This window comes from Suncus etruscus, chromosome 1, assembly GCF_024139225.1.
Source record: "Suncus etruscus isolate mSunEtr1 chromosome 1, mSunEtr1.pri.cur, whole genome shotgun sequence".
NCBI classification, from domain to species: domain Eukaryota; kingdom Metazoa; phylum Chordata; class Mammalia; order Eulipotyphla; family Soricidae; genus Suncus; species Suncus etruscus.
The window spans coordinates 14665748-14684958 of NC_064848.1; the positions used below are offsets into that span (position 1 = coordinate 14665748).

Genomic DNA, 19211 nt, shown 5'->3' on the forward strand with positions numbered 1-19211 from the left:
TGTGTGTGTGTGTGTGTGTGTGTGTGTGTGTGTGTGCAAGTGTTTGCATATATGTGTGTATGTGTGTGTCCTGCGCGCGCGCGCGTAAGTGTGTGTCTAGGCGCGCGCGCGGAATCCCCAGTCCCCTCCCCGGAGCCTCGAGACCAGCAGTCGCACCTGTCTTCGGGGCTCCCCTCCCGAGGGGTCCCTTCCCCCATTCCCGGGCCCTCGGAACCGGGGGGGCCGAGGAGGGGCGCGCGCAGGGCGCGGCGCAGCCAATGGGCGGCGCGGGCGCGCGGGGTGTGTGCGCGGGGTGGGGAGAGGGCGGCGCTGCGGGCGCGCGGCGGCTGGGGGGCGGGAGGCGGGGGCCGGAGCTCGAGGGGCGCGCGCCGCGTTAACCCCTTGGCGGCCGGCGGGAGTCGACTCGCAGGCGCAGCCCGATCGCGGGCGCCGGAGCGGCTGGCGGCGGGCGGGCGGGCGGGCGGGCAGGCAAGGGCAAGGGCAGCGGCAGCCGTGGCGCTCGGGCTGCGGGGCCCGAGGCTCGGAGGGGGTCCGCGGACAGGTGTGCAGGCGGCCCGCACCGCGATCCCGAGCCGGGGAGGCGAGCGGGGATCCCCCCTCGGGTGGTGTTGCCCGGTCTCGGCGCGTGGCCGCGGGTTTGGGGGACCACGACCGGGCGGGCCCCCTCCCACCCCGGAACCTAGTGCTGGGCCGGGCCGGGCTAGGGTGGGGGGCGGCCCGCCCGGCTCGCCCATGGGCGCAGGATGCCGGTGCGAAGGGGCCACGTCGCTCCGCAGAACACCTTCCTGGACACGATCATCCGCAAGTTTGAGGGCCAGAGTGAGTGGGGGAAGGGCTCTGGAAGGGGGTTGCGGGGAGGTCCGGGTCCCCCCACCCACCCCGAGTGCGGATTGGGGGGCGTGCCCGCTGTCACCACCAAGAGCCCCGTCACCTGGGGGCTGGCTGGGATCTTGGAGGTGCTGGCCAGGGGTCGCGGAGGGGTTGGATTGAGGTATTCCGGAGCTACAGAATAATTGAGGGGGAGGGTGGGCGGGTGGGGGTCAGCTCAGGCTTTCTGGACAGGGCAGTGTGTGACTCTGGGATTGGGTGGGGGTGCTGGGATGGTGGCGGTAATGGGGCATGAGGGCGGCCTTGGGTTCTCTGGGACTCCCGAGGGAGAGTGAACAAAGCAAGTCTGCTGCATGCTGAACCTGCCCAGTGTTTGTGTGTGTGTGTGTGTGTGTGTGTGTGTGTGTGTGAACCTAGGTCTGACCCTGCTCTGGCGGTACTGCTCAAACTGAACCTGGAAGTGACAGGCTGAAATGGAGCTGCGAGGGAAACAAGCTTAGTGCTGGGCTTCCCCTTGTCCCCTTTGTGGGGGTTACAGACCTACCCGTACCTGGCCTTCTAGGGGATGCTTCCAGTAGGGTCTGCCAAAGATTATTATGGGCACGAGTACCTTCTCCACCCTGCGGGCCTGTGTCTCCCCACAGCCCCCAGGCTGTCTGTGCCACGGGGGTGTGTGACTGCCACAGGCCCGGCGAGTGGGCAATATGACATTCTTTGCCCATGACCCTATGGGTCCAGGACAACGTGTGCCTGTCCCTGGGATGGAGGAGGGAAGGGTCAGCGTCAGGGGCAGCATTGTCTGAAGCTGAGGAACAAGATGATCCTCCCGGGAAGAGGAGGAGTAGGCTCCAGAGGCTCCAGGGCCTGTGTAGCTCATCTCAGTCCAGAAGAACCTGGGTTGGAGTTTTGGACTTCAAATCTGCTGCCATAGCTGCCTGCCCTGTGACCTAGAGCTAAAGCTCATTTTCGCTGGGACAGGAGAGCTGCTGTGGTCTCCCCCTTTTACCTGGTATTTCAGGATCTGGGTGAAGGTTGGGGGTGGGGTTTTGCCTTCCAAGAAACTCGCTTTTCTCTCCAGCCAGTGAGAAGGGCCAGGTACCTTTTCATGTCTGGCTGCTACTGAGCTGTCTAGCACTCAGGTGGAGACCAAAGCCAGGCCCAGAGGTTTGCCATGCCACAGGAATCCCTAATTCCCCGGGGCTGATGGTCTGGGGATGTGACCTAGGATGACCTGACTTTCAAAAAGTAACTTCCTGGAGCAGGCCAGCTTAAGGGGGTGCAGAGGATGGCAGGAGACAGCTGAGGTTCGAACCCTAGCTGGGGCCTCGCTGGGGGCAGAGAGCAGGGAGTGGGGAGATTGCCAAGGTTGCAGCAGCCTATGCAGGAAAGGGGCAGTTTTTTTCCCCTACGAAGAGCCCCATTATTCAGGGGTTGAGTGGCCGGAAACTGCTGTTGGTGAAAAGCTTTTATCCTGCGAGTATCTTCCCTGGCACAAGCAAGCGTCCCTGCTGCTTTGCTGCCAGTTCCTCTCCTGAGACAGGCTTGAGGAGGTGAGCCAAGTGCTGCTGAAATGGGGCCCTGGGGATCCTTGTCCTGCAAAGAGCAGCAAGAGGCAGGCTCCTATCCCTAGAGAAGGCCTCTTTCCTGGGTCATCTTCGTAGTCTCTCAGCGTGTCCTGAGCTCCAAGGATCTATTTCTAAGGCTTGCCAGCTGTAGCATTTCTAGCTTCCTATGAAACTTGAAGCTTCCTATTTCGGCTTTAGCCTGTGGGATATGCCCCTCCCTCAGACCCCCAACCTCTCTCCCAGCTAAAGCCTTCACTTTCTGCCTGACCTGGGTTCAAAAGCTGCCTGTCATTTTCAAGCTCCACAATGCTTGGATGGCCGTGTACTTGCCCATAGGCTCAGTCTCCCTGAGACCTTAGACAGGACAGCGATGCTCCCCCCTTGGAGGTGGCCAGAGTGGTAAATGACAAAAAAGCATCATAAGGCGGTACGCTTTCTTCCTCTAAATGCTCACTCCTGGGCCCCTGCTGCCCTGGGGTGGGGGGTCAAAAAGTCCCAGGAGAACTGACCTGGTAGGGTACACCGATAGTTGGGGGAGGGATTTCCTAGGGATCCCTGGTAAGGAGTGCCCAGGGAGTACCCACAGTCTATGGGGTGGAGTGGGGGTGGTGCAAAAAAAGCTGGTGCAAAGGGAGGGCTGGCAGCCATCTCTCCCCTTCCCCGGCTGGGTCTCCAGGCCCAGTGTTTATCCCTCCGCCGTGGCTGCTGCTGACACGCGTTGCCGACACCCGCCCAGACTGGCTTTGGCCCCGGTCGTTGAGGGGGCGGCTGACGGGCGGCTGGCAGCCTGCCTGGGGGAAGCCTTTCCCCGGGCGGGCGGACACAGCTGCCACAGTTCTCTGCTGGGGACCCAAGCTTGTATCTGCTGGGTCCCCAGGGCAGGGGTTCCCCCCTCCTGCCAGGACACTGTGCGTGACCCCAGAACACTGGGCAGGGCTGGCTGGGAGTCCCCCGAGGCCGGCCAGCCAGCCAGGACGGTCCGGCTCACGGGTCTGCTCCTCACCCTCCTCCCTGCCCCGACCCAGGCCGCAAGTTCATCATCGCCAACGCGAGGGTGGAGAACTGCGCCGTCATCTATTGCAACGACGGCTTCTGCGAGCTGTGTGGCTACTCGCGGGCCGAGGTGATGCAGCGGCCCTGCACCTGCGACTTCCTCCACGGGCCGCGCACGCAGCGCCGCGCCGCCGCGCAGATAGCGCAGGCCCTGCTGGGCGCCGAGGAGCGCAAAGTGGAGATCGCCTTCTACCGGAAGGATGGTAGGCGGGGCCTTCCGGGGTGGGAGTGTCTCTGGGAGGGGCGTGATGGCTTGAGTGGGTGGAGCCTCTACGGAGGGCGGGGCTTCCCAGGCGAGCGGAGTGTGGGATAGGCGGCGTCCCTAGGGTGGGCGGGTCCATGGGAGGGGCGGGGCCGTTAAAGTGGGTGGAGCCTCCAGGGAGGGCGGGGCTTCCCAGGCGAGGGGAGTCTGGGATAGGCGGTGTCCCTAGGGTGGACGGGGCCTCCTGGAGTGGGCGTGTCCCCGAGAGGGGCGGGGTCTCTCAGTGGGTGGAGCCTCTAAGGAGGGCGGGGCTTCTCAGGCGAGTGGAGCCCGGGATAGGCGGGGTCTCTAGGGTGGGCGGGGCTTGAGCTAGGCGGGTTCTCTTGGAGTGGGCGTGACCCAATATGTGGGCGGGGCTTCTTGGAGGGCGGGACCTCATGGAATTTGCAGGAGGGGGCTTCTGAGGGGTGGCGGGGTTAGGTTGATGGGGACATGGCTGATGGGGTTGGAGGGAGCCTTGATGGGTGCCCTTGGGGGCATGACCCAAGCTGGTATGCAGGTGGTGGTGGTGATCCCCTACTTTGGAGGAATGGTTTTTTTTTTGGGGGGGTACCACTTTGCATGATGATCTGGAGCCTCAGATTCCTTCCTCTTAGGCGGTGAAGGGCTGGAGTATGTGTGTTGCAAGGGTAGCAGGGGTGGCAGATGTGATGTGTGGACCATGGCAGAAGGGAGGGCCCAAAGCTGTGGTACAGTCCTGCAAATCCATCGCCCCTGTCAGTCCCTAACAGGTGAGAGCTGCCAGGCCTGTCTTCCCACAATCTCTGTTCCCTTGACCTCATTGTGGGGCGCCCCGCCCACACACCCCTGCACCAGGTGTCTCAGCTCAGCCACCACCTCCTTGCCCAGCTGTTCTGTGCTTCCGGAGAGTGGCTTCTGGAGAGCAGAGAGGGGATAAACAACCCTGGGCACGGCTGCTCGCACCTCCCACAGCTGCAGCCCCTGCCAGGGTGGACATAGCACAGAGCCAGGGCATAGTCATGAGGCTGTTGGGGTCCTGCAGGTGCTGGGATGGGAGGGATTGGGTAGGCCCTGCTTCCCCAACTTGTGCCCCAGGAGAGCTGCCTGAGCCCCTGGGGAGCTGAGTGCAACCACAGGGTCTTGACCTAACAGGGAACAAGCCAGAGTAGGCCCCAGAGGCTGTGGGAGCAGGCGCACTGGGTACCTAGCCTGTGTCTGGAGTAGGCTGAGGCTATCTGGAACAGCTTTGCACTCCCTGCTTTTGTGGGTGTGTCCATCTCAGACACAGATTGAAAGCTGGTGGTGCCATTGGGACCCGTGAAAGAGGGTTCTTTCATGGCAAGTGGGGTTCTGGTTGGGAGGCAAAAGGGCCTCTTCAAGCAGGATCTCTTGTCTCTGTTTGGTTTGTTTTAGGTTTTTGTTTTGGAGCCATAGGCTATACTCCTGACTCTGCACTCAGGGATCACTCCTGGTGGGCCTTGGTTGACACGGGTGCTGGGGATAAAACCAGGGTCAGGCACAGACAAGGAAAGTGCCATACGTCTTGTGATATTTCTGGGTCACTTCCATCTGTTTGTGTACTGAGGCTCCTTCATCAAGGACCCTGTATGGCTATCAGCCTGGCGATCTGGCACCAAACACAAGCGTTGGGCTACACCCATGGGCTGGCCACTGGGCAGAATGTCTGCTCAACAACCTCAGGAAGCCAAGACTGTTTTTATTTCCATCTCCTTTTTATGGAAGTGGAAACTGAAGTTCTGGGGAAACTACCGAAAGTCCCATCATTGGGAATGTAAGAGTGGGGGCCAGATTCACACCCCTGCCATCTGTCCCAGCAGAGCTTGGCAGCCGCTGTCAGCCTCTGAACATTCAGGTGGCTGCTTGGGAAGTTTGCAAATCCCTTGATGTATGCCTTGAATGTGCATCTGCAACTGTGGCGGTCTTAGAGCCGAACTTGTGAGAGACAGGACTGATGGTTCACTGCCTTGTCTCTCCTGCCTCCTGGGTAGACATGGTCAAGCAGCATGATCTGAGAAACTTTGCCTGCATGGTTGCACGTGTCTGTGCCCACACGCCTCTCCTGTCTTTCCTCCTGTCTGTCCGTATTCTCCAGGAGAGGGTGGATTGAGACCCATCTACAGAGGGACTATCTTGGGATCTGGGTGACCTTGAGGATCACTTCATCCAGCCCGCTCGAATTACAGGAGGACAGGCTGAGAGGGGGTACAGTTACCAGCGAATCAGTGGACATGGCCCTAAAAACAGGCATTGCCACCTGGCCTCTCCAGATTCCTGCTCCAAATGGGGTTGCAGCTGGAAAAAGTCTCTACCAGCCTCTTCCAGCCTGTCTTAACTCTACCTGAATTTCAGTAGGACCAAGCCTGTATATCATTGACTCAGGCCTGCGGAACACCACTTGTCCCCGGACTGGCACTTTGAGCCCCAGACGCACAGTTTCCTGTTCCATCCCCTTTCCTGTTTGTCAAAGATGGGTGCCCACACACACCGTGATAGGAGGTAGAGACAACCTAATGCCCAGGCCCAAGCCAGTGCTCTGTGCTTGGCCTCACTGCCGGAGCTGGCCCGGGGATGTGGGTGCGGAGGAGGTGGGCCTCTTGCTGGCAGGCGCTGCCGGGGACAGCTGTGCTGTGTCCATGCCTCTGGCCCAGCTCTGCGCATTCTCAGCACCCGCCGCCAGACAGCCCCATTATTTAGTGGCAGGGACTGCTGGGAGCTGAAGAAGCTGCAGAGAGACAGACACAGGGTGCTCAGGCTTGCTGGTCCCGTGCTCGTTCGTGCTTGCAACTCTGAAGGCAGTAGGGCCTGCATCCTGGGCTCCAAGGAGGGGTGTCCTTCCAGGTGCTGCGGGACACACCTGCGCTCATTGTTAAATTGGGGCTGGGTGGGTGGGGCAGAGGTGTCCTCCTTGTTCTTGGCTCCAATTCCCCCCCCCCCCTGCTTCCTATTGGCAATGATCTTTTGTCTCTTCCACAGGCACATATCTGTCAACCCCCACTCTATCCCTGGGATCCTCATTGCTTTCCAGTGTCTGTCCCTTGCCTGTCCTTTTTCAGTACTCTTGGGCCTCCCTTTCAGTGTCCTTCCCATGATCCCTGGGATTTCTGTCTGTCCTCTCCTCCTATCCCCACTCCCCTGCCAGGTCTCCAGGTCCCCGTGTCCCCAGGAAGCCTTGCGTGGGAGGGGACGGTGCCTCCAGAGGAGAGTGTGAGGGCTTCTCCACTCCAGCTGCAGGCTGGTTGCCCTGGTAACAGGGTCAGAGGGCCCCCACTGAACAGCTGAGCGGGGTGGGGGTGGGGTGTAGTCCAGCAGGCCGCCCCTGTCCAGGGAGCCCCTAGGAGCCCCCTCCTTTGGTCAGGGCTTGGGGGCCTTGGAGAACTGGGGGAGGTAGGGGAGGGGCACGCTGCAGAGCTGCTGGTGATGGGAGCAAGGGCTGGATGGGGTGCCCCCTCTACCCTGGGGAGACGGTGGTGGTGCAGTGTTGTTGGCCTTGGCGACTCAGGGACTCTGCAGAGTGTCCTCGAGTTGTGTCTGCAGAGCCTGAGCAGAGCTGTGTAAATATTTGCACAGAGCAGGGATGGAGCTGGGGGTGAAGGTGGCCTTGAGGCTGGGGTGAGCCCAGGAGCAGGAGGCTGGCTGGGGAACAGGCAGGCTTGAGATGGGGGATGTATTCAGCCTCATCCCAGAGTTGGGGTCCCTTTGATGTGGTTGCTGGGTTCAGAGAATGTCCCCTGAAAGGGCAACCAGGCTTTAGTGAGATTCTAGAGTTTTCCATAAGGCTGTGCTTTTTCTTTCTCTTCTAAACTCAGAGATCTTGCTCAGGCAGACAGCCTTGGACACATGCAGCCCTGTGAGGAGAGGTCGCAGTGGTCCTCAAACTTTTTAAACAGGGGCCAGTTTACTGTCCCTCAGATCGTTGGCGGGCCGGACTATAGTAAAAACAAAAACTATGAACAAATTCCTCTGCACACTGCATCTATCTTATTTTGAAGTGAAGAAACAAACAGGAACAAATACAATATGTGGCCCGTGGGCCATAGTTTGAAGACCCCTGGGTCAGGGGATACTGTCTCCCAGCAGGGTGGGATGATTTGGTCACAGAGAGATAGGCAGCCTTCCTAATGTCCCTGCCTTATCCTTACAACTGTGCATGTGGGTCCCTCTCTGGTTGTGAGACAGAGTGCCAAGGAGGGGCCTTCATGATCCTTAGTCCTGGTGAGGTTGCCATGCCTGCCTTTCCCCAGTCACCCTGCTAAGGTGGGTGGGAGTCTCAGAGAGGCCAAATGAATGAATGAATGAATAAATGAATGAGGGAGGCAGTGTGCTCTGGGACGCCAGCCAACAGTGGAAGTCTGTGATGCAAAGGCATTTCTGGTGCTAGCAAGCTGTGTGGCCCTACATGAGTCCCATCCAGTCTGGGCCCCAGGGTCCTGGACAGTGGGGCTGGGAGAATCTTTGAAGGTAGGGCTCAGGTCCTGAGAATCTGCTGGGGGTCCGCCAGCCCTGACACGTGGGGGTCTATTATTGGCAGCCTGGAGGGGTAGAGGGATCTCTCTCAACTATGACTAGACTGTCAACTAGACTGTCTCCTGCGCTGGAGCTAGTCCTCTCCACCCTTCCAACTTTGCCCAACTCTGGGTGCCGCAGTCGACCCTGACCCATTTTTTCACTCTTTGCAATGCCGGGCAGGGAAGGCTCAGAACCTTGATTGTCAGGGTTCTTTTTCTGAGCTGTCTTGCTGGCACATGGGAACTGGTCAAAAGACTGGCCTCCAACTCCCCTCTGCTGCTCCAAACTCTGCAGCTCCTCACTTACCTGCTGCCAGCACTGTACAGGTGCAGATGCCTGTAGGTGGGACCTGTGCCTGGGCTTTTTCTGTTTGCTTTAAGCAGAATGTCCACCCCTGTGACCACATATCCCCCCCAAACCCAACCCATGCTACATGTCCAGCCTCACACCTCCCTGGGTCATTGCCTTTCTTCTCCCGCCCCCACACTTTCCTTCTAGATTCTGCTCCCCAGCCAGACTGCCATAGGATGAAACACAAAGGCCTTAGTATTTTCATAATTGTGTTTTGTTTTGTTTTGATTTGATTTTTCAGCCATACCTGGTGGTGCTCGGGAATAACTCTTGACTTTGCATTCAGGAATCACTCTTGGTGATGTTCCAGGGATCATGGGGGATGCTGTGGATTGAACCTGGGTCAGCCATATGCACAATCACATCCCTCTGGTCCCTGCAAGATTGCTTTTTCTTTTTCTTTTTTTTTTTTTTTTTTTGGTTTTTGGGTCACACCCGTTTGATGCTCAGGGGTTACTCCTGGCTATGCGCTCAGAAATCGCCCCTGGCTTGGGGGGACCATATGGGACGCCGGGGGATCGAACCGCAGTCCGTCCTATGCTAGCGCTTGCAAGGCAGACACCTTACCTCTAGCGCCACCTTTCCGGCCCTGCTTTTTCTTTTCACACCTCATTCCCCCCCGCCCCCCCGCCCCGCAACCATTCAAATCCACTTCCTGTGCATTTGCTGCTCACATATGTTCTTGCAAATGTGTGTTTTGTCTGGGTAAGGAGCTGAGGATTAATTTGTGCAAATGATATGTCCTGGATACTGCATTCAGTGCTCACTTATCTTTCTCTCCAAGGATGTGTGTGCATCCTTGTCAGGTTGTCAGTTGCTGGTGAGTGCATAACTGTGTTGTCTGTGTCTGCTGCATGCTCATGCTCCTTGGGGAGCACCCCCCCCCCCCCCGTCTCTATAGACCAACTGATCAGTCGTTGTCATAATGAGCACCACTATGACCACCTTCACTCCCAGCTTCTCTTGGGCTCATATTAAGAGGAGAATGTTGGGATTTGGGTATGAGTATGAGGCTATTGGAACAACTATCTCCTGGTTGTCACCAATCCCACCAATCCTTCCTTGTTCTCTCAATATTGCTGGGAGCTTATTTCTCTCTGTGCCACAGTGGACTTCGGTGGCCTCTGGGCTGGAGGCTGATGGGGTGGGGTGGGGGTAGAGGTGGGGCTAAAGTGCTCTGGGCCTCATTCATTTGCATTTCTTTGATTTCCTGTGAGTCCTTGAAACTTAGACTTTATGGCTCTGGGAGTTACTGTTGCTGAGATTTCCTGCTGGCAGTTATCACAGAAGTGTTTGCAGCAAAGGGCAACCCCTCTCTTTGGTTCTTGTGGATTTGCTCAAGTGTAATCTAGAAACCAAATGCATCTAGTAAAATATCTGACTATATTTTGATATGTATATTCTGATCTTTCTCTTTTGTTTTGTTTTGGGACTTGTCTCTGTGATGCTCAGGGTTTATTCACAGTTCTGTGTTCGGAGATCACTCCTGATGATGCTTTGGGGACCATTGGGATGCTGGAGATTGAATTCAGGTTAGCTGTGTGTAAGAAAAGCTTCTTACATGCTGTATGTACTATTTCTTTTCTTTTCTTTCTTTCTTTCTTTCTTTCTTTCTTTCTTTCTTTCTTTCTTCTTTCTTTCTTCTTTCTTTCTTTCTTCTTTCTTTCTTTCTTTCTTTCTTTCTTTCTTTCTTTCTTTCTTCTCTTTCTTTCTTTCCTTTCTTTTTCTTTTCTTTTCTTTCTTTCTTTCTTTCTTTCTTTCTTTCTTTCTTTTTTGGTTTTTGGGCCACACCCGGCAATGCTCAGGGGTTACTCCTGGCCTTCTGCTCAGAAATAGCTCCTGGCAGGCACAGGGGACCATATGGGACACTGGGATTCGAACCAACCACCTTTGGTCCTGGATCGGCTGCTTGCAAGGCAACCTCCGCTGTGCTATCTCTCTCCGGGCCCAAATAAATGTCTTTGTTCTGGGGTCTTTGTTTGGTTCTCAGGAGTTACTCCCAGTACTGTGCTTGGGGGATCACTTCTTGCCATGCTGGGGGACCATGTTGAATTGGGGACCAAACCCAGGCATCCAACATGTGCTCAGCTAGTTGAGTTCGCTCTCTCTGGCCCTATTATTCTTGTTCTCAAATACTGCAGAAATCTGCCATTCTGTCTTCTGTAGAGTTTATCCAGCCATAAGTCTGAGTCTCGAGACTAGCACATTCATTGATTTTTTTTTTTTTTTAATAAAAATAGTGTCTGTGCTTTTGAAATCTTGATGAAGAAATTCCTCAGGTTGCCAAGGTCTCCATTTCCTTCGATTAATTTAATTGTGCCTTTCTCGGTTGGGTCTTGAGTCTCTCCTGAGCCTACCTCTGTCTGCAATGTCAAGAGGGATCAAGTTGTATTTTTTTCCAAGCTGTGAGCCAATTTTCCCAACACTCCTAGTAAACACAGGCTCCTTCCCCTGATTTCTGGGGCCACCGTTGCCCTGGGTTAGTTTCCTCTCTGTCCACGCCACTGGTATGCTACTCCCTACGCTGAACCCAGTATTTATTTTCTCTTCTTCGTGTTTAATTAATACATGTTTTAATGGAATCATTGTGAGATACACAGTTACAAAGTTGTTCATGATTGAGTTTCAATCATACAGTGTGCAGTACTCTTCCTTCTTCAGTACACATCACCTGCCATCAATAATCCAGTTTTCTCCCATGTTGCCCCCATCCTCTGCCTCTATGGCAGACATCTCTCTCTCTCTCTCTCTCTCTCTCTCTCTCTCTCTCTCTCTTTCTCTCTGTCTCTCTCTCTTTCTCTTCCCTTTTTTCTTTTCAGGTATTGTAGTTTGCAATATTGTTACTCAAGGGGAATCTTGCATATCACTTGCTCTACTTTCAGCACCCAATTCTTGTCCAGAGTAATCATTTCCAACTATCATTGTCACAGGGTTCCCTCCTCTGCCCTACCTAACTGCACTCCCCCCCTCTTTGGGATACATTCTCTATTATGGTCCAATCTTTCTGGACCTTGTCTCTATTGTCTTTGGGTATTACCATATTACTTTTATTATTATTATTTTTTTTTTGCCAGGAATTATGCATGTCTCTGAGCTCAGGAATTACTCCTGCCGTGCTCAAGGGATCAGATGGGATTCCGGGATCAAACCCGGATTGGGGGGGCCAGAGAGATAGCATGGAGGTAAGGCATTTGCCTTGCAATCAGAAGGTCAGTGGTTCGAATTCCGGCATCCCATATGATCCCCTGAGCCTGCCAGGGGCGATTTCTGAGCATAGAGCCAGGAATAACCCCTAAGCACTGCTAGGTGTGACCCAAAAACCAAAAACCAAACCAAACCAAAACAACAACAACAAAAACCCGGGTTGGCCACATGCAAGCTCTACCTGCTTTCTGCTGCTCTACTATCTTTTTCTTTTTTAAATATTTCATAAATGAGTGTGATCATGCAATGCCTGTTCCTCTCCCTTCTTATCCAAGCCTTGTGGTAAAACCACACTGGCATTTAGTGTGTCTTGGCTTGGAGGTGCTGCCTTCCCTTCATTGCAGGGGTTGGTGGAACTTATGCATGCAACTCTTTGTGACTGACCTTAGAGAAAGTTGAGCAAGTGCTGCTCTGTACTCAGTTCTCACTCCTGGCCTGGCTCAGAGGACCATATGGGATGCTGGGGATGGTTTTTGGGCCACACCCGGCGGTGCTCAGAGGTTACTCCTGGTTGTCTGCTCAGAAATAGCTCCTGGCAGGCATGGGGGACCATATGGGACACCGGGATTCGAACCAACCACTTTTGGTCCTGGATCGGCTGCTTGCAAGGCAAATGCCGCTGTGCTATCTCTTCGGGCCTGGATGCTGGGGATGGAACCCAGGTCAGCTGTATGCAAGCCAAGTGCCCTGCTTGTTGTACTATCTCTCTGGTTCTGAAAGTTGACCAAGTTCTTGAAAATACACACCCTTGTGGAACTTTTTTTTTTTTTTTGGCTACACCTGGTGATCAGGGCTGAGTCCTGGCTCTGCACTCAGGAATCAACTACTGGCAGTGCTCGAGGAAACATATGGGATGCCAGGAATCGAATCTGGGTTGGCATGTGCAAGGCAAACACCCTACCCACTGTGCTATCGTTCTGTCCAAATCCCCCTAATCTTGATGACAGTGAGATTGATCTATAGAGATGCATTTGGGGGAGAATTTCCTCATCTATCTCATTTCACCCACTTGAGAAGCTGGGCTGGTTCCACTCAGCTGATAATGCTTGTGTCCTTTATCAGTTTAAAGTTTGTTTGCCCTTTGTGCCTTATACTCTGCTTTGGGGCTCTCTGGACATCTCATCTCATAGTGGCCTCTGTAGGCTTGGGTAGAGTCCGTGTGTGGGTTTATACCTTTCTCTGACATGTAGGACTCCCCATGTTGATATGGTTGCTTTACTGTGCTCCTGGGGAGATGGCCATGGCCTGTATGTTTGATGCACAAAGGTCCTCCGTTTTCTGAGATGGCCTCCTTGTGTCTTTGTTCTGTGCTGGATGTCCCCATGGAGGAGGAGGGATGACTGGTGGCCGCTGGGAGCACTAGTCATGGGCCGAGGGCTTGTCTCTGGGGATGTTGGAAGCTGGATCTTTCTGGTCAGTGGCCCTGGTGGCCCCTCATTGTCCCCCTGGGAAACTGTGTGTGGGCCTGGTGAAGGAGCTATAGATGGGCAGATATGGCAGTGAGATCCCTGCACCCACTTTCTCCTTGTTTCTGGAGGGCTGGTTTTCCTGCAGTGCCTGATGCCTGCATAGTGCCCACCACCATGCCCATACAAGGGGCTTTGAAATGGCATGTCCTGAGGGCTTCATAGCCCTTGGGACATTGCTACACCCTGTCCTTCCTATGAGAATCCACAACCTGCCCCTAGGTCAGCAGAACCCCAACCTCCCTACCTCAGAAACTTGGGTTTAGGGATCCCCTACTCTGGGCTCTAGGCAGTAGAAAGTTCTCAGTGAGGAAGCATCCAGTGAGCCAGATGGAACATTCTAGGGTATGCTTGCTGATGGGGTAATCTTGGATGGGGTGGAGGTTACTGAAAGGATGGAATGGGGTGGATGCTGTGATACTGTGGGGTGGGAAGGTGATTCTGGCTGTAGAGGTGCTGAGGTCTGCCTGCCAAGGGACCGGGATTTTAATAGGGTGAGGCCAGGGAGGCAGGAGGAGAGAGCAGGAGGAGAGTTAGCAGCTCCTGGTTGTGAAGATGGGGCTTCAGTTTTGCAGGACCTGACCCCTCTTCCCGCAAGAGCAAGACTGATCTCCCAGGCAGGCCTGGGCCAGACAACTTTCTGGAAAGAGCTGATCTCTTGAGGCCATGGCAGGGGTTGTGGAAAGATGCCTCTGGCATGCAGTGGTTTTGGGTGGAGTTCACCTTCTCTGTGCAGTGGCCCTTGAATCCTTCTGTGGCCTGCAGGTTCAAAGGAAGGTGGCAAGCTAGAAAGACTGGTGGAGGCGGTGTCTGGAGATGCTCTCCGTGACCCAGGCTCCCTGTAATCCAAACTGCAATGCTGAGGCTGCCTCCAGCTCCTATGTATACACGAATGTGCACATACATACAAATATACATGCTGTGTGTGCACATAGGCATACGTACGTGCCTTCACTGCATAGCCTCCCACTCTTCCTGCTCTATACCTTGAGCCTGCAAAGTCCCAGCATTATCCGGGTCCCTGGCTGCCCCTCTTAAGCACACAAGCAATACGGTGGCCCCTGGCCAGAGAGGCGGCTCCTGCTGCATCTTCCCTGTCACCCGCCACCAGGCTAAATATAACCTGACACTGCGCAGTCCGGGCCGCTCCGGAGACAGCCCCGCTGGGGGCGACGGGCCCACTGCAGCCCCAGCCTCTTGCCTCAGTGTGACTTTGGGCCCCAGGAGGGAAGCAGCCAGCCGCCAGGGCCAAGACAACCGCCTCCGGAGGTCACCTTCCTGCTGGCCCCTGCCTGGGACAGCTGTGGATGCTTCTACAAGGGCCATCTGTCACTACAAGCTGACTCCTGAGTCGCATTCATTGTTCCTTGGGGAATACGAGGCTCAGACTCTTTATATGGGGGCTGGGGATACTTTCTATTTTCCTCCCCAACTCTGTGCTTGGCCCAGGTGGGCAGTGGGGACTGGAATCACCTAGCCTGACGCTCTGTTTCAGAGTCAGCCTTACAGGGAGGACATCCCACCCACCACTCACCCTGACCTGGGCAGCTGCCTGGGGCCTTCAACTTTTTTTTTTTTCGGTTTTTGGGTTACACCCAGCAGCACTCAAGGGTTACTCCTGGCTCTACGCTCCGAAATCACTCCTGGCAGGCTCGGGGAACCATATGGGATGCCGGGATTAGAACCACCGATCTTCTGCATACAAGGCAAATGCCTTACCTGTCTCTCTGGCCCTGGGCCTCAACTTCTTCCAGCGCTGCCTGAGAGATAAGGCCTTACTCCTGAGTACAGCTTTTGTTCAGATCAAATCAAGGATGCCCAGCTGTAGCAGGGGGCTCGGCCTCATCTCAGTTTAGTCTGGACCCCTGGGAGGGGAGTTCCAATGGATGGAACTTGGTTCTGCTCAAGACCCCTTGGGCCTTGAGTTGACCTGTTTGTGTGGGGAAGCATCCAAGCCCGGTGCCCCCTTGCACTGCCATGCCTGCTGCTGCATATCAGTGTCTGCCTTCCTGTCACAGCTTGTCCCATTCCCCTGGGACCCAGTGCCCCTGGCCTGTCTGGAGGCTGATGTCTTCCCTGGGACTTGGGAAGAGGTGTGGGGGGAACCTTGTGACCTTGTCTGTCCATCAGCCATCTAAGCCTTTGCTAAGCTTTGCTCCAAGCACCCCATAGTTCTCTGTTTCAACATGAGTGAGTAACATTGAGCATCTGCATGGCAGGTTTTCTCCCCAAGTCATTCTGGGACAGAGAGCAGAATGTCTGCAGGACAGTGAGGAAGTGGCTGCCAGCTGGGCCCCTTCCTCCCCAATGCCTGCCCTGGCCTGGGCTGACTTGGAGTTCTGGCGCGAGCCGTGTCCTGCCGCCATGTGGCCACAGACGCAACTGCAGCGCCAGTTCCGTGTACTCCCAACTGAGACCGCAAGGACTGGCTAGGTGGGAAGAAGCCTACCCAAGCCTACCTGAGTGCCGAACGTTGCTCAGCGCTGTGCGAGCGAGCCATGAGGGCATGGAGCTCCCAACACTTCTTCTCAGCTGCCAAGTTGGGGGGCTTCATCCACCCCTCCTCTCCAGGCTGCTACTGCTCCGTGCTGCATCTCAGCTCAGCGTTCCCTATGCCCACCTCAAGCCTGACTGACCCTTCGGGTACTTGCAATGTACCTCCAGAAATCCCAGCAATGTATTGCATGTCTGCTGCAGTGATGGCAGTACCTCTGAGCTCAGTGGCCTAGTAGAGGAGCCCACTTTGCTTCCAGCCCTGTGGAGGCAGCGGGGCCCCAGCCGCCCTCAGCAGCCGTCAGGCCAGCTCCAGCCCACAGTTTTTTAGAATAGCCAGGGCTCTGCAGGCTTAAGTGAAGGAAGAATTCCTTGGATGTCTGCAGTGGTACAGGGCTAAGGGGTTGGAGAATGAAGTGGGTGTGGGAGCTAGAGGGGGGCTTAGAGCCAGGTGGGCCCCAGTCAGGAGTGGGGTCCTGGGGCTAAGAGCAGGGCTAGTCTATAGCAGAAAGCAGTCTGGCCCTGGGTAGAGAAAGCTGAATGGGGACAGGCCCAGGGCACCAAGACCCCAGGTGCTGAACTGAGGACCCCACTTTCTCCTCTGGGTTTAGCACCCTTCCTGATGCCTGCAGGTGAGGAAGGAGTCCTGGCCCACACCCCGGGTTTGGGAGGGAGTTGGGGTCTCCAGAGAAGTACTTTCCTTGGTCACTCGCTCAGGCCCTGTTGCCCATCACCATATTAGGACAGAAACTCTCAGGCCTGTCCGGGTGCCAGACGATCCAGCTGGGCCCAGCCCCCTGCAACTCCTAGCCTACAGCTATGCTCCGCAGCACTGTGTCAGAGGCCACAGGTCAGAGTTAAAGAGTGGCTGCTGTGGGGAGTGAGTGCTGTTCAGGTCCCAGAGGCAGAGCCACATGGGTTGGATGGTGAGATTGATCTCAGAGGATCTGCCCCCACAATTAGTGTTGCAGCTCTTAGAGACACCCCAGCCTCTGCCCCACATCTGCCCCACACGTATGTGCTATGTGGTCTATATGGTGCTTGTGTATATGTGTGGCACATGTGATACATGTATATAGTATGTGTATGGTGTTGTGTTGCATATATATGTGCATATAGGTAGTGTGCTGCATGATATGTGTGGTGTGTTGGGTTTGTATATGTATACTCCATATGTAAATGTACACTACACACATGTACATGCAGACCATATATACCACACACATATATGTGGTACATGTGCACAGTGCATGTAGGTCACAGTGTAAGTCGGCAGGTATATGGTATGTGTGGTACATTCACGCATGCATGTGATATGCATGATGTATGTATTTGGTGTGTGGCACGACCTGCGTTCGCACATGTATATTGTATGTGACATGTGTGGTGTGTCTGTGGTACATGTTTTCTATGTGGCATATGGTATGTATAGGTGGGATGTGTGGTGCACATGGATGGTATGTGGCATGCACAGTGAATTTGTGTATATAGCACATAGCATTGTATGTATGTATACACATGACATATATGTCATTTATGTATGCTATGTGGTATCCACATTGGATGGCATATAGCATATAGTGCATGTATGGTAAGTGGCATGCGTGGCCTGTATATGGATAGCATGTGGCACATGTATTGTGTCATGGAATGTGGCATATGTGGTCCATGCATACGCATATTGGCATGTGATCCATGTGCATATGGTAGGTGATATGTGTACTGTGTATATAGTATGTGGTAGGCATGTTGTATCTGTGTGTGTGCCCCTCACTCCTCACCCTCCCCACCTGCTTTAGGCCCAGGGCAAGAACAAAGTTTTAATTCTTCATGGGCATCTAGGAAAGGCTTGAGCTCAGAAATCAGTAAAGGAAGACAGAAGTTTCTGCCTGCCAGGAGCAAAGATGGTCCTATCTAGCCAAGGGAACTGATCTCACCTGCTAGGTGGGCTCTGGGGGCCAGGGAGGGTGAGTGGAAGGAAAAATTCAGGGGACAGGGTACCTGCCTGCTCATGGTTGACCCTGGGTCTATTCCCAGCACCACACAGGGTTCTCTGGGCCCTGCTGGGAATCAGACCTGAACACAGATGCCTGAACACAGAGTCAGGCATCATCTCTGAGCACAGATCTTGGAACGCAGAGCTAGGAGTCATCCCTGAGTACAGATAGCCACAAATCCAATAGATGGGGATAATTGTAGCAGCTGTTCTGGCAAGGACAATTTGCTTTAGTCCTGGGCTTTGGGAACTCACTATGATGGCACATGGTGGAGTCTCTGGCTCCTGCTCCTGAGTTATCTTTGGGACTGACAGCAATTGGGATCTAAGCTGGAGAGAGACTGTGGAGACTGGAGAGAGGACTGTGCACACCCCAAGGGGACACATACTGAGTGTGTGGGGCCCAAAGCCACTGTAGCCCTCAGTCCTGCATAGCCGCATTTGCCCCAAAGCACACAGTAGTGAACGAATTGCTGAGGCACTAGGAGAGGCAGACAACACTGAGAAATAAGAAACCAAGGGTATTTCCCTGCCACATTCCCTATGAGAGTGGCCGCATTCCCAGAATCCCTTGTAGCACAAGGGTTTCCCAGCTGGCCACAGCTTATAACCCTCGGGCATGGGGCACTCTGGCTGATGCTCACCCTGGAGTTCCCAGCGCGAGGTTCTATTGTGACTCCCGAGCTCAGAGCCAGGAGTGACTCATGAACATCCCTGTTGCAGTCCCCAAACAGCATATATATCTCTCTATCTCTCTTCTCTCTCTCTCTTACACACACACACACACACACACACACACACACACACACACACACACACACACACACGCAGAAGTGGGAGCAGGGGCTCCAAGGAGGAGATGAGGAGAAGGGAGGTGGGGGAGAGGCCCAACATTGCAGGTGCCCACTAAAAGAGGCAGAGAGGGGGGCACCCCTTACAAGTCGGGGCTCTCTGTTCTGCTTACTGCTGGGGCTCCAGTGCCCCTCAAGTTTTCCCTCCTGCTGGCAGGAAGCTGCTTTCTGTGCCTGGTGGACGTGGTGCCCGTGAAGAATGAAGACGGTGCCGTCATCATGTTCATCCTGAACTTTGAGGTGGTGATGGAGAAGGACCTGGTGGGGTCCCCGGCCCGAGACACCAATCACCGCAGCCCCCCCCACCAGCTGGCTGGCCCCAGGTATGTACAGCTGTGGTGTGTGCATAAGGTCAGGCCGGGAACACCAAGATCTCTCCAAGGCCGATACTTGGCAGGAAGGGAAGGAAGGGAGTTGGGGTCTTCTAGAGTTCAGGGAGAACCCAGGACATGGCGGTGTGTGTGTGTGTGTGTGTGTGTGTGTGTGTGTGTGTGTGTGTGTGTTGTGTGTGTGTGTGTGTGTGTGTGAGTCAGTCTTGGGGGGATAAGACCTTATCTGTTTTTCCTGCACCCCATCTCCGTGCTCTCCCAGTAGCAGCCAGAACTCCTTGAGAAGAGTTGAGGGCCTGTGGGAGACCTGGAACCACTTTCCTTC

The 19211-nt window shown here is 55.0% G+C and overlaps 1 protein-coding gene across 1 annotated transcript in view; it reads left to right on the plus strand.

Moving 5' to 3' along the window:
• The first annotated feature begins 403 nt into the window (after positions 1–403).
• KCNH2 (potassium voltage-gated channel subfamily H member 2) overlaps positions 404–19211 on the plus strand; it is a 30959-nt gene continuing 12151 nt past the window's right edge. Inside the window, 4 exon segments of the mRNA XM_049777450.1 lie at positions 404–819; positions 3419–3649; positions 18715–18851; positions 18853–18880. Of these exon segments, the coding sequence (XP_049633407.1) occupies positions 744–819; positions 3419–3649; positions 18715–18851; positions 18853–18880 (472 nt within the window). The 5' untranslated portion in view covers positions 404–743.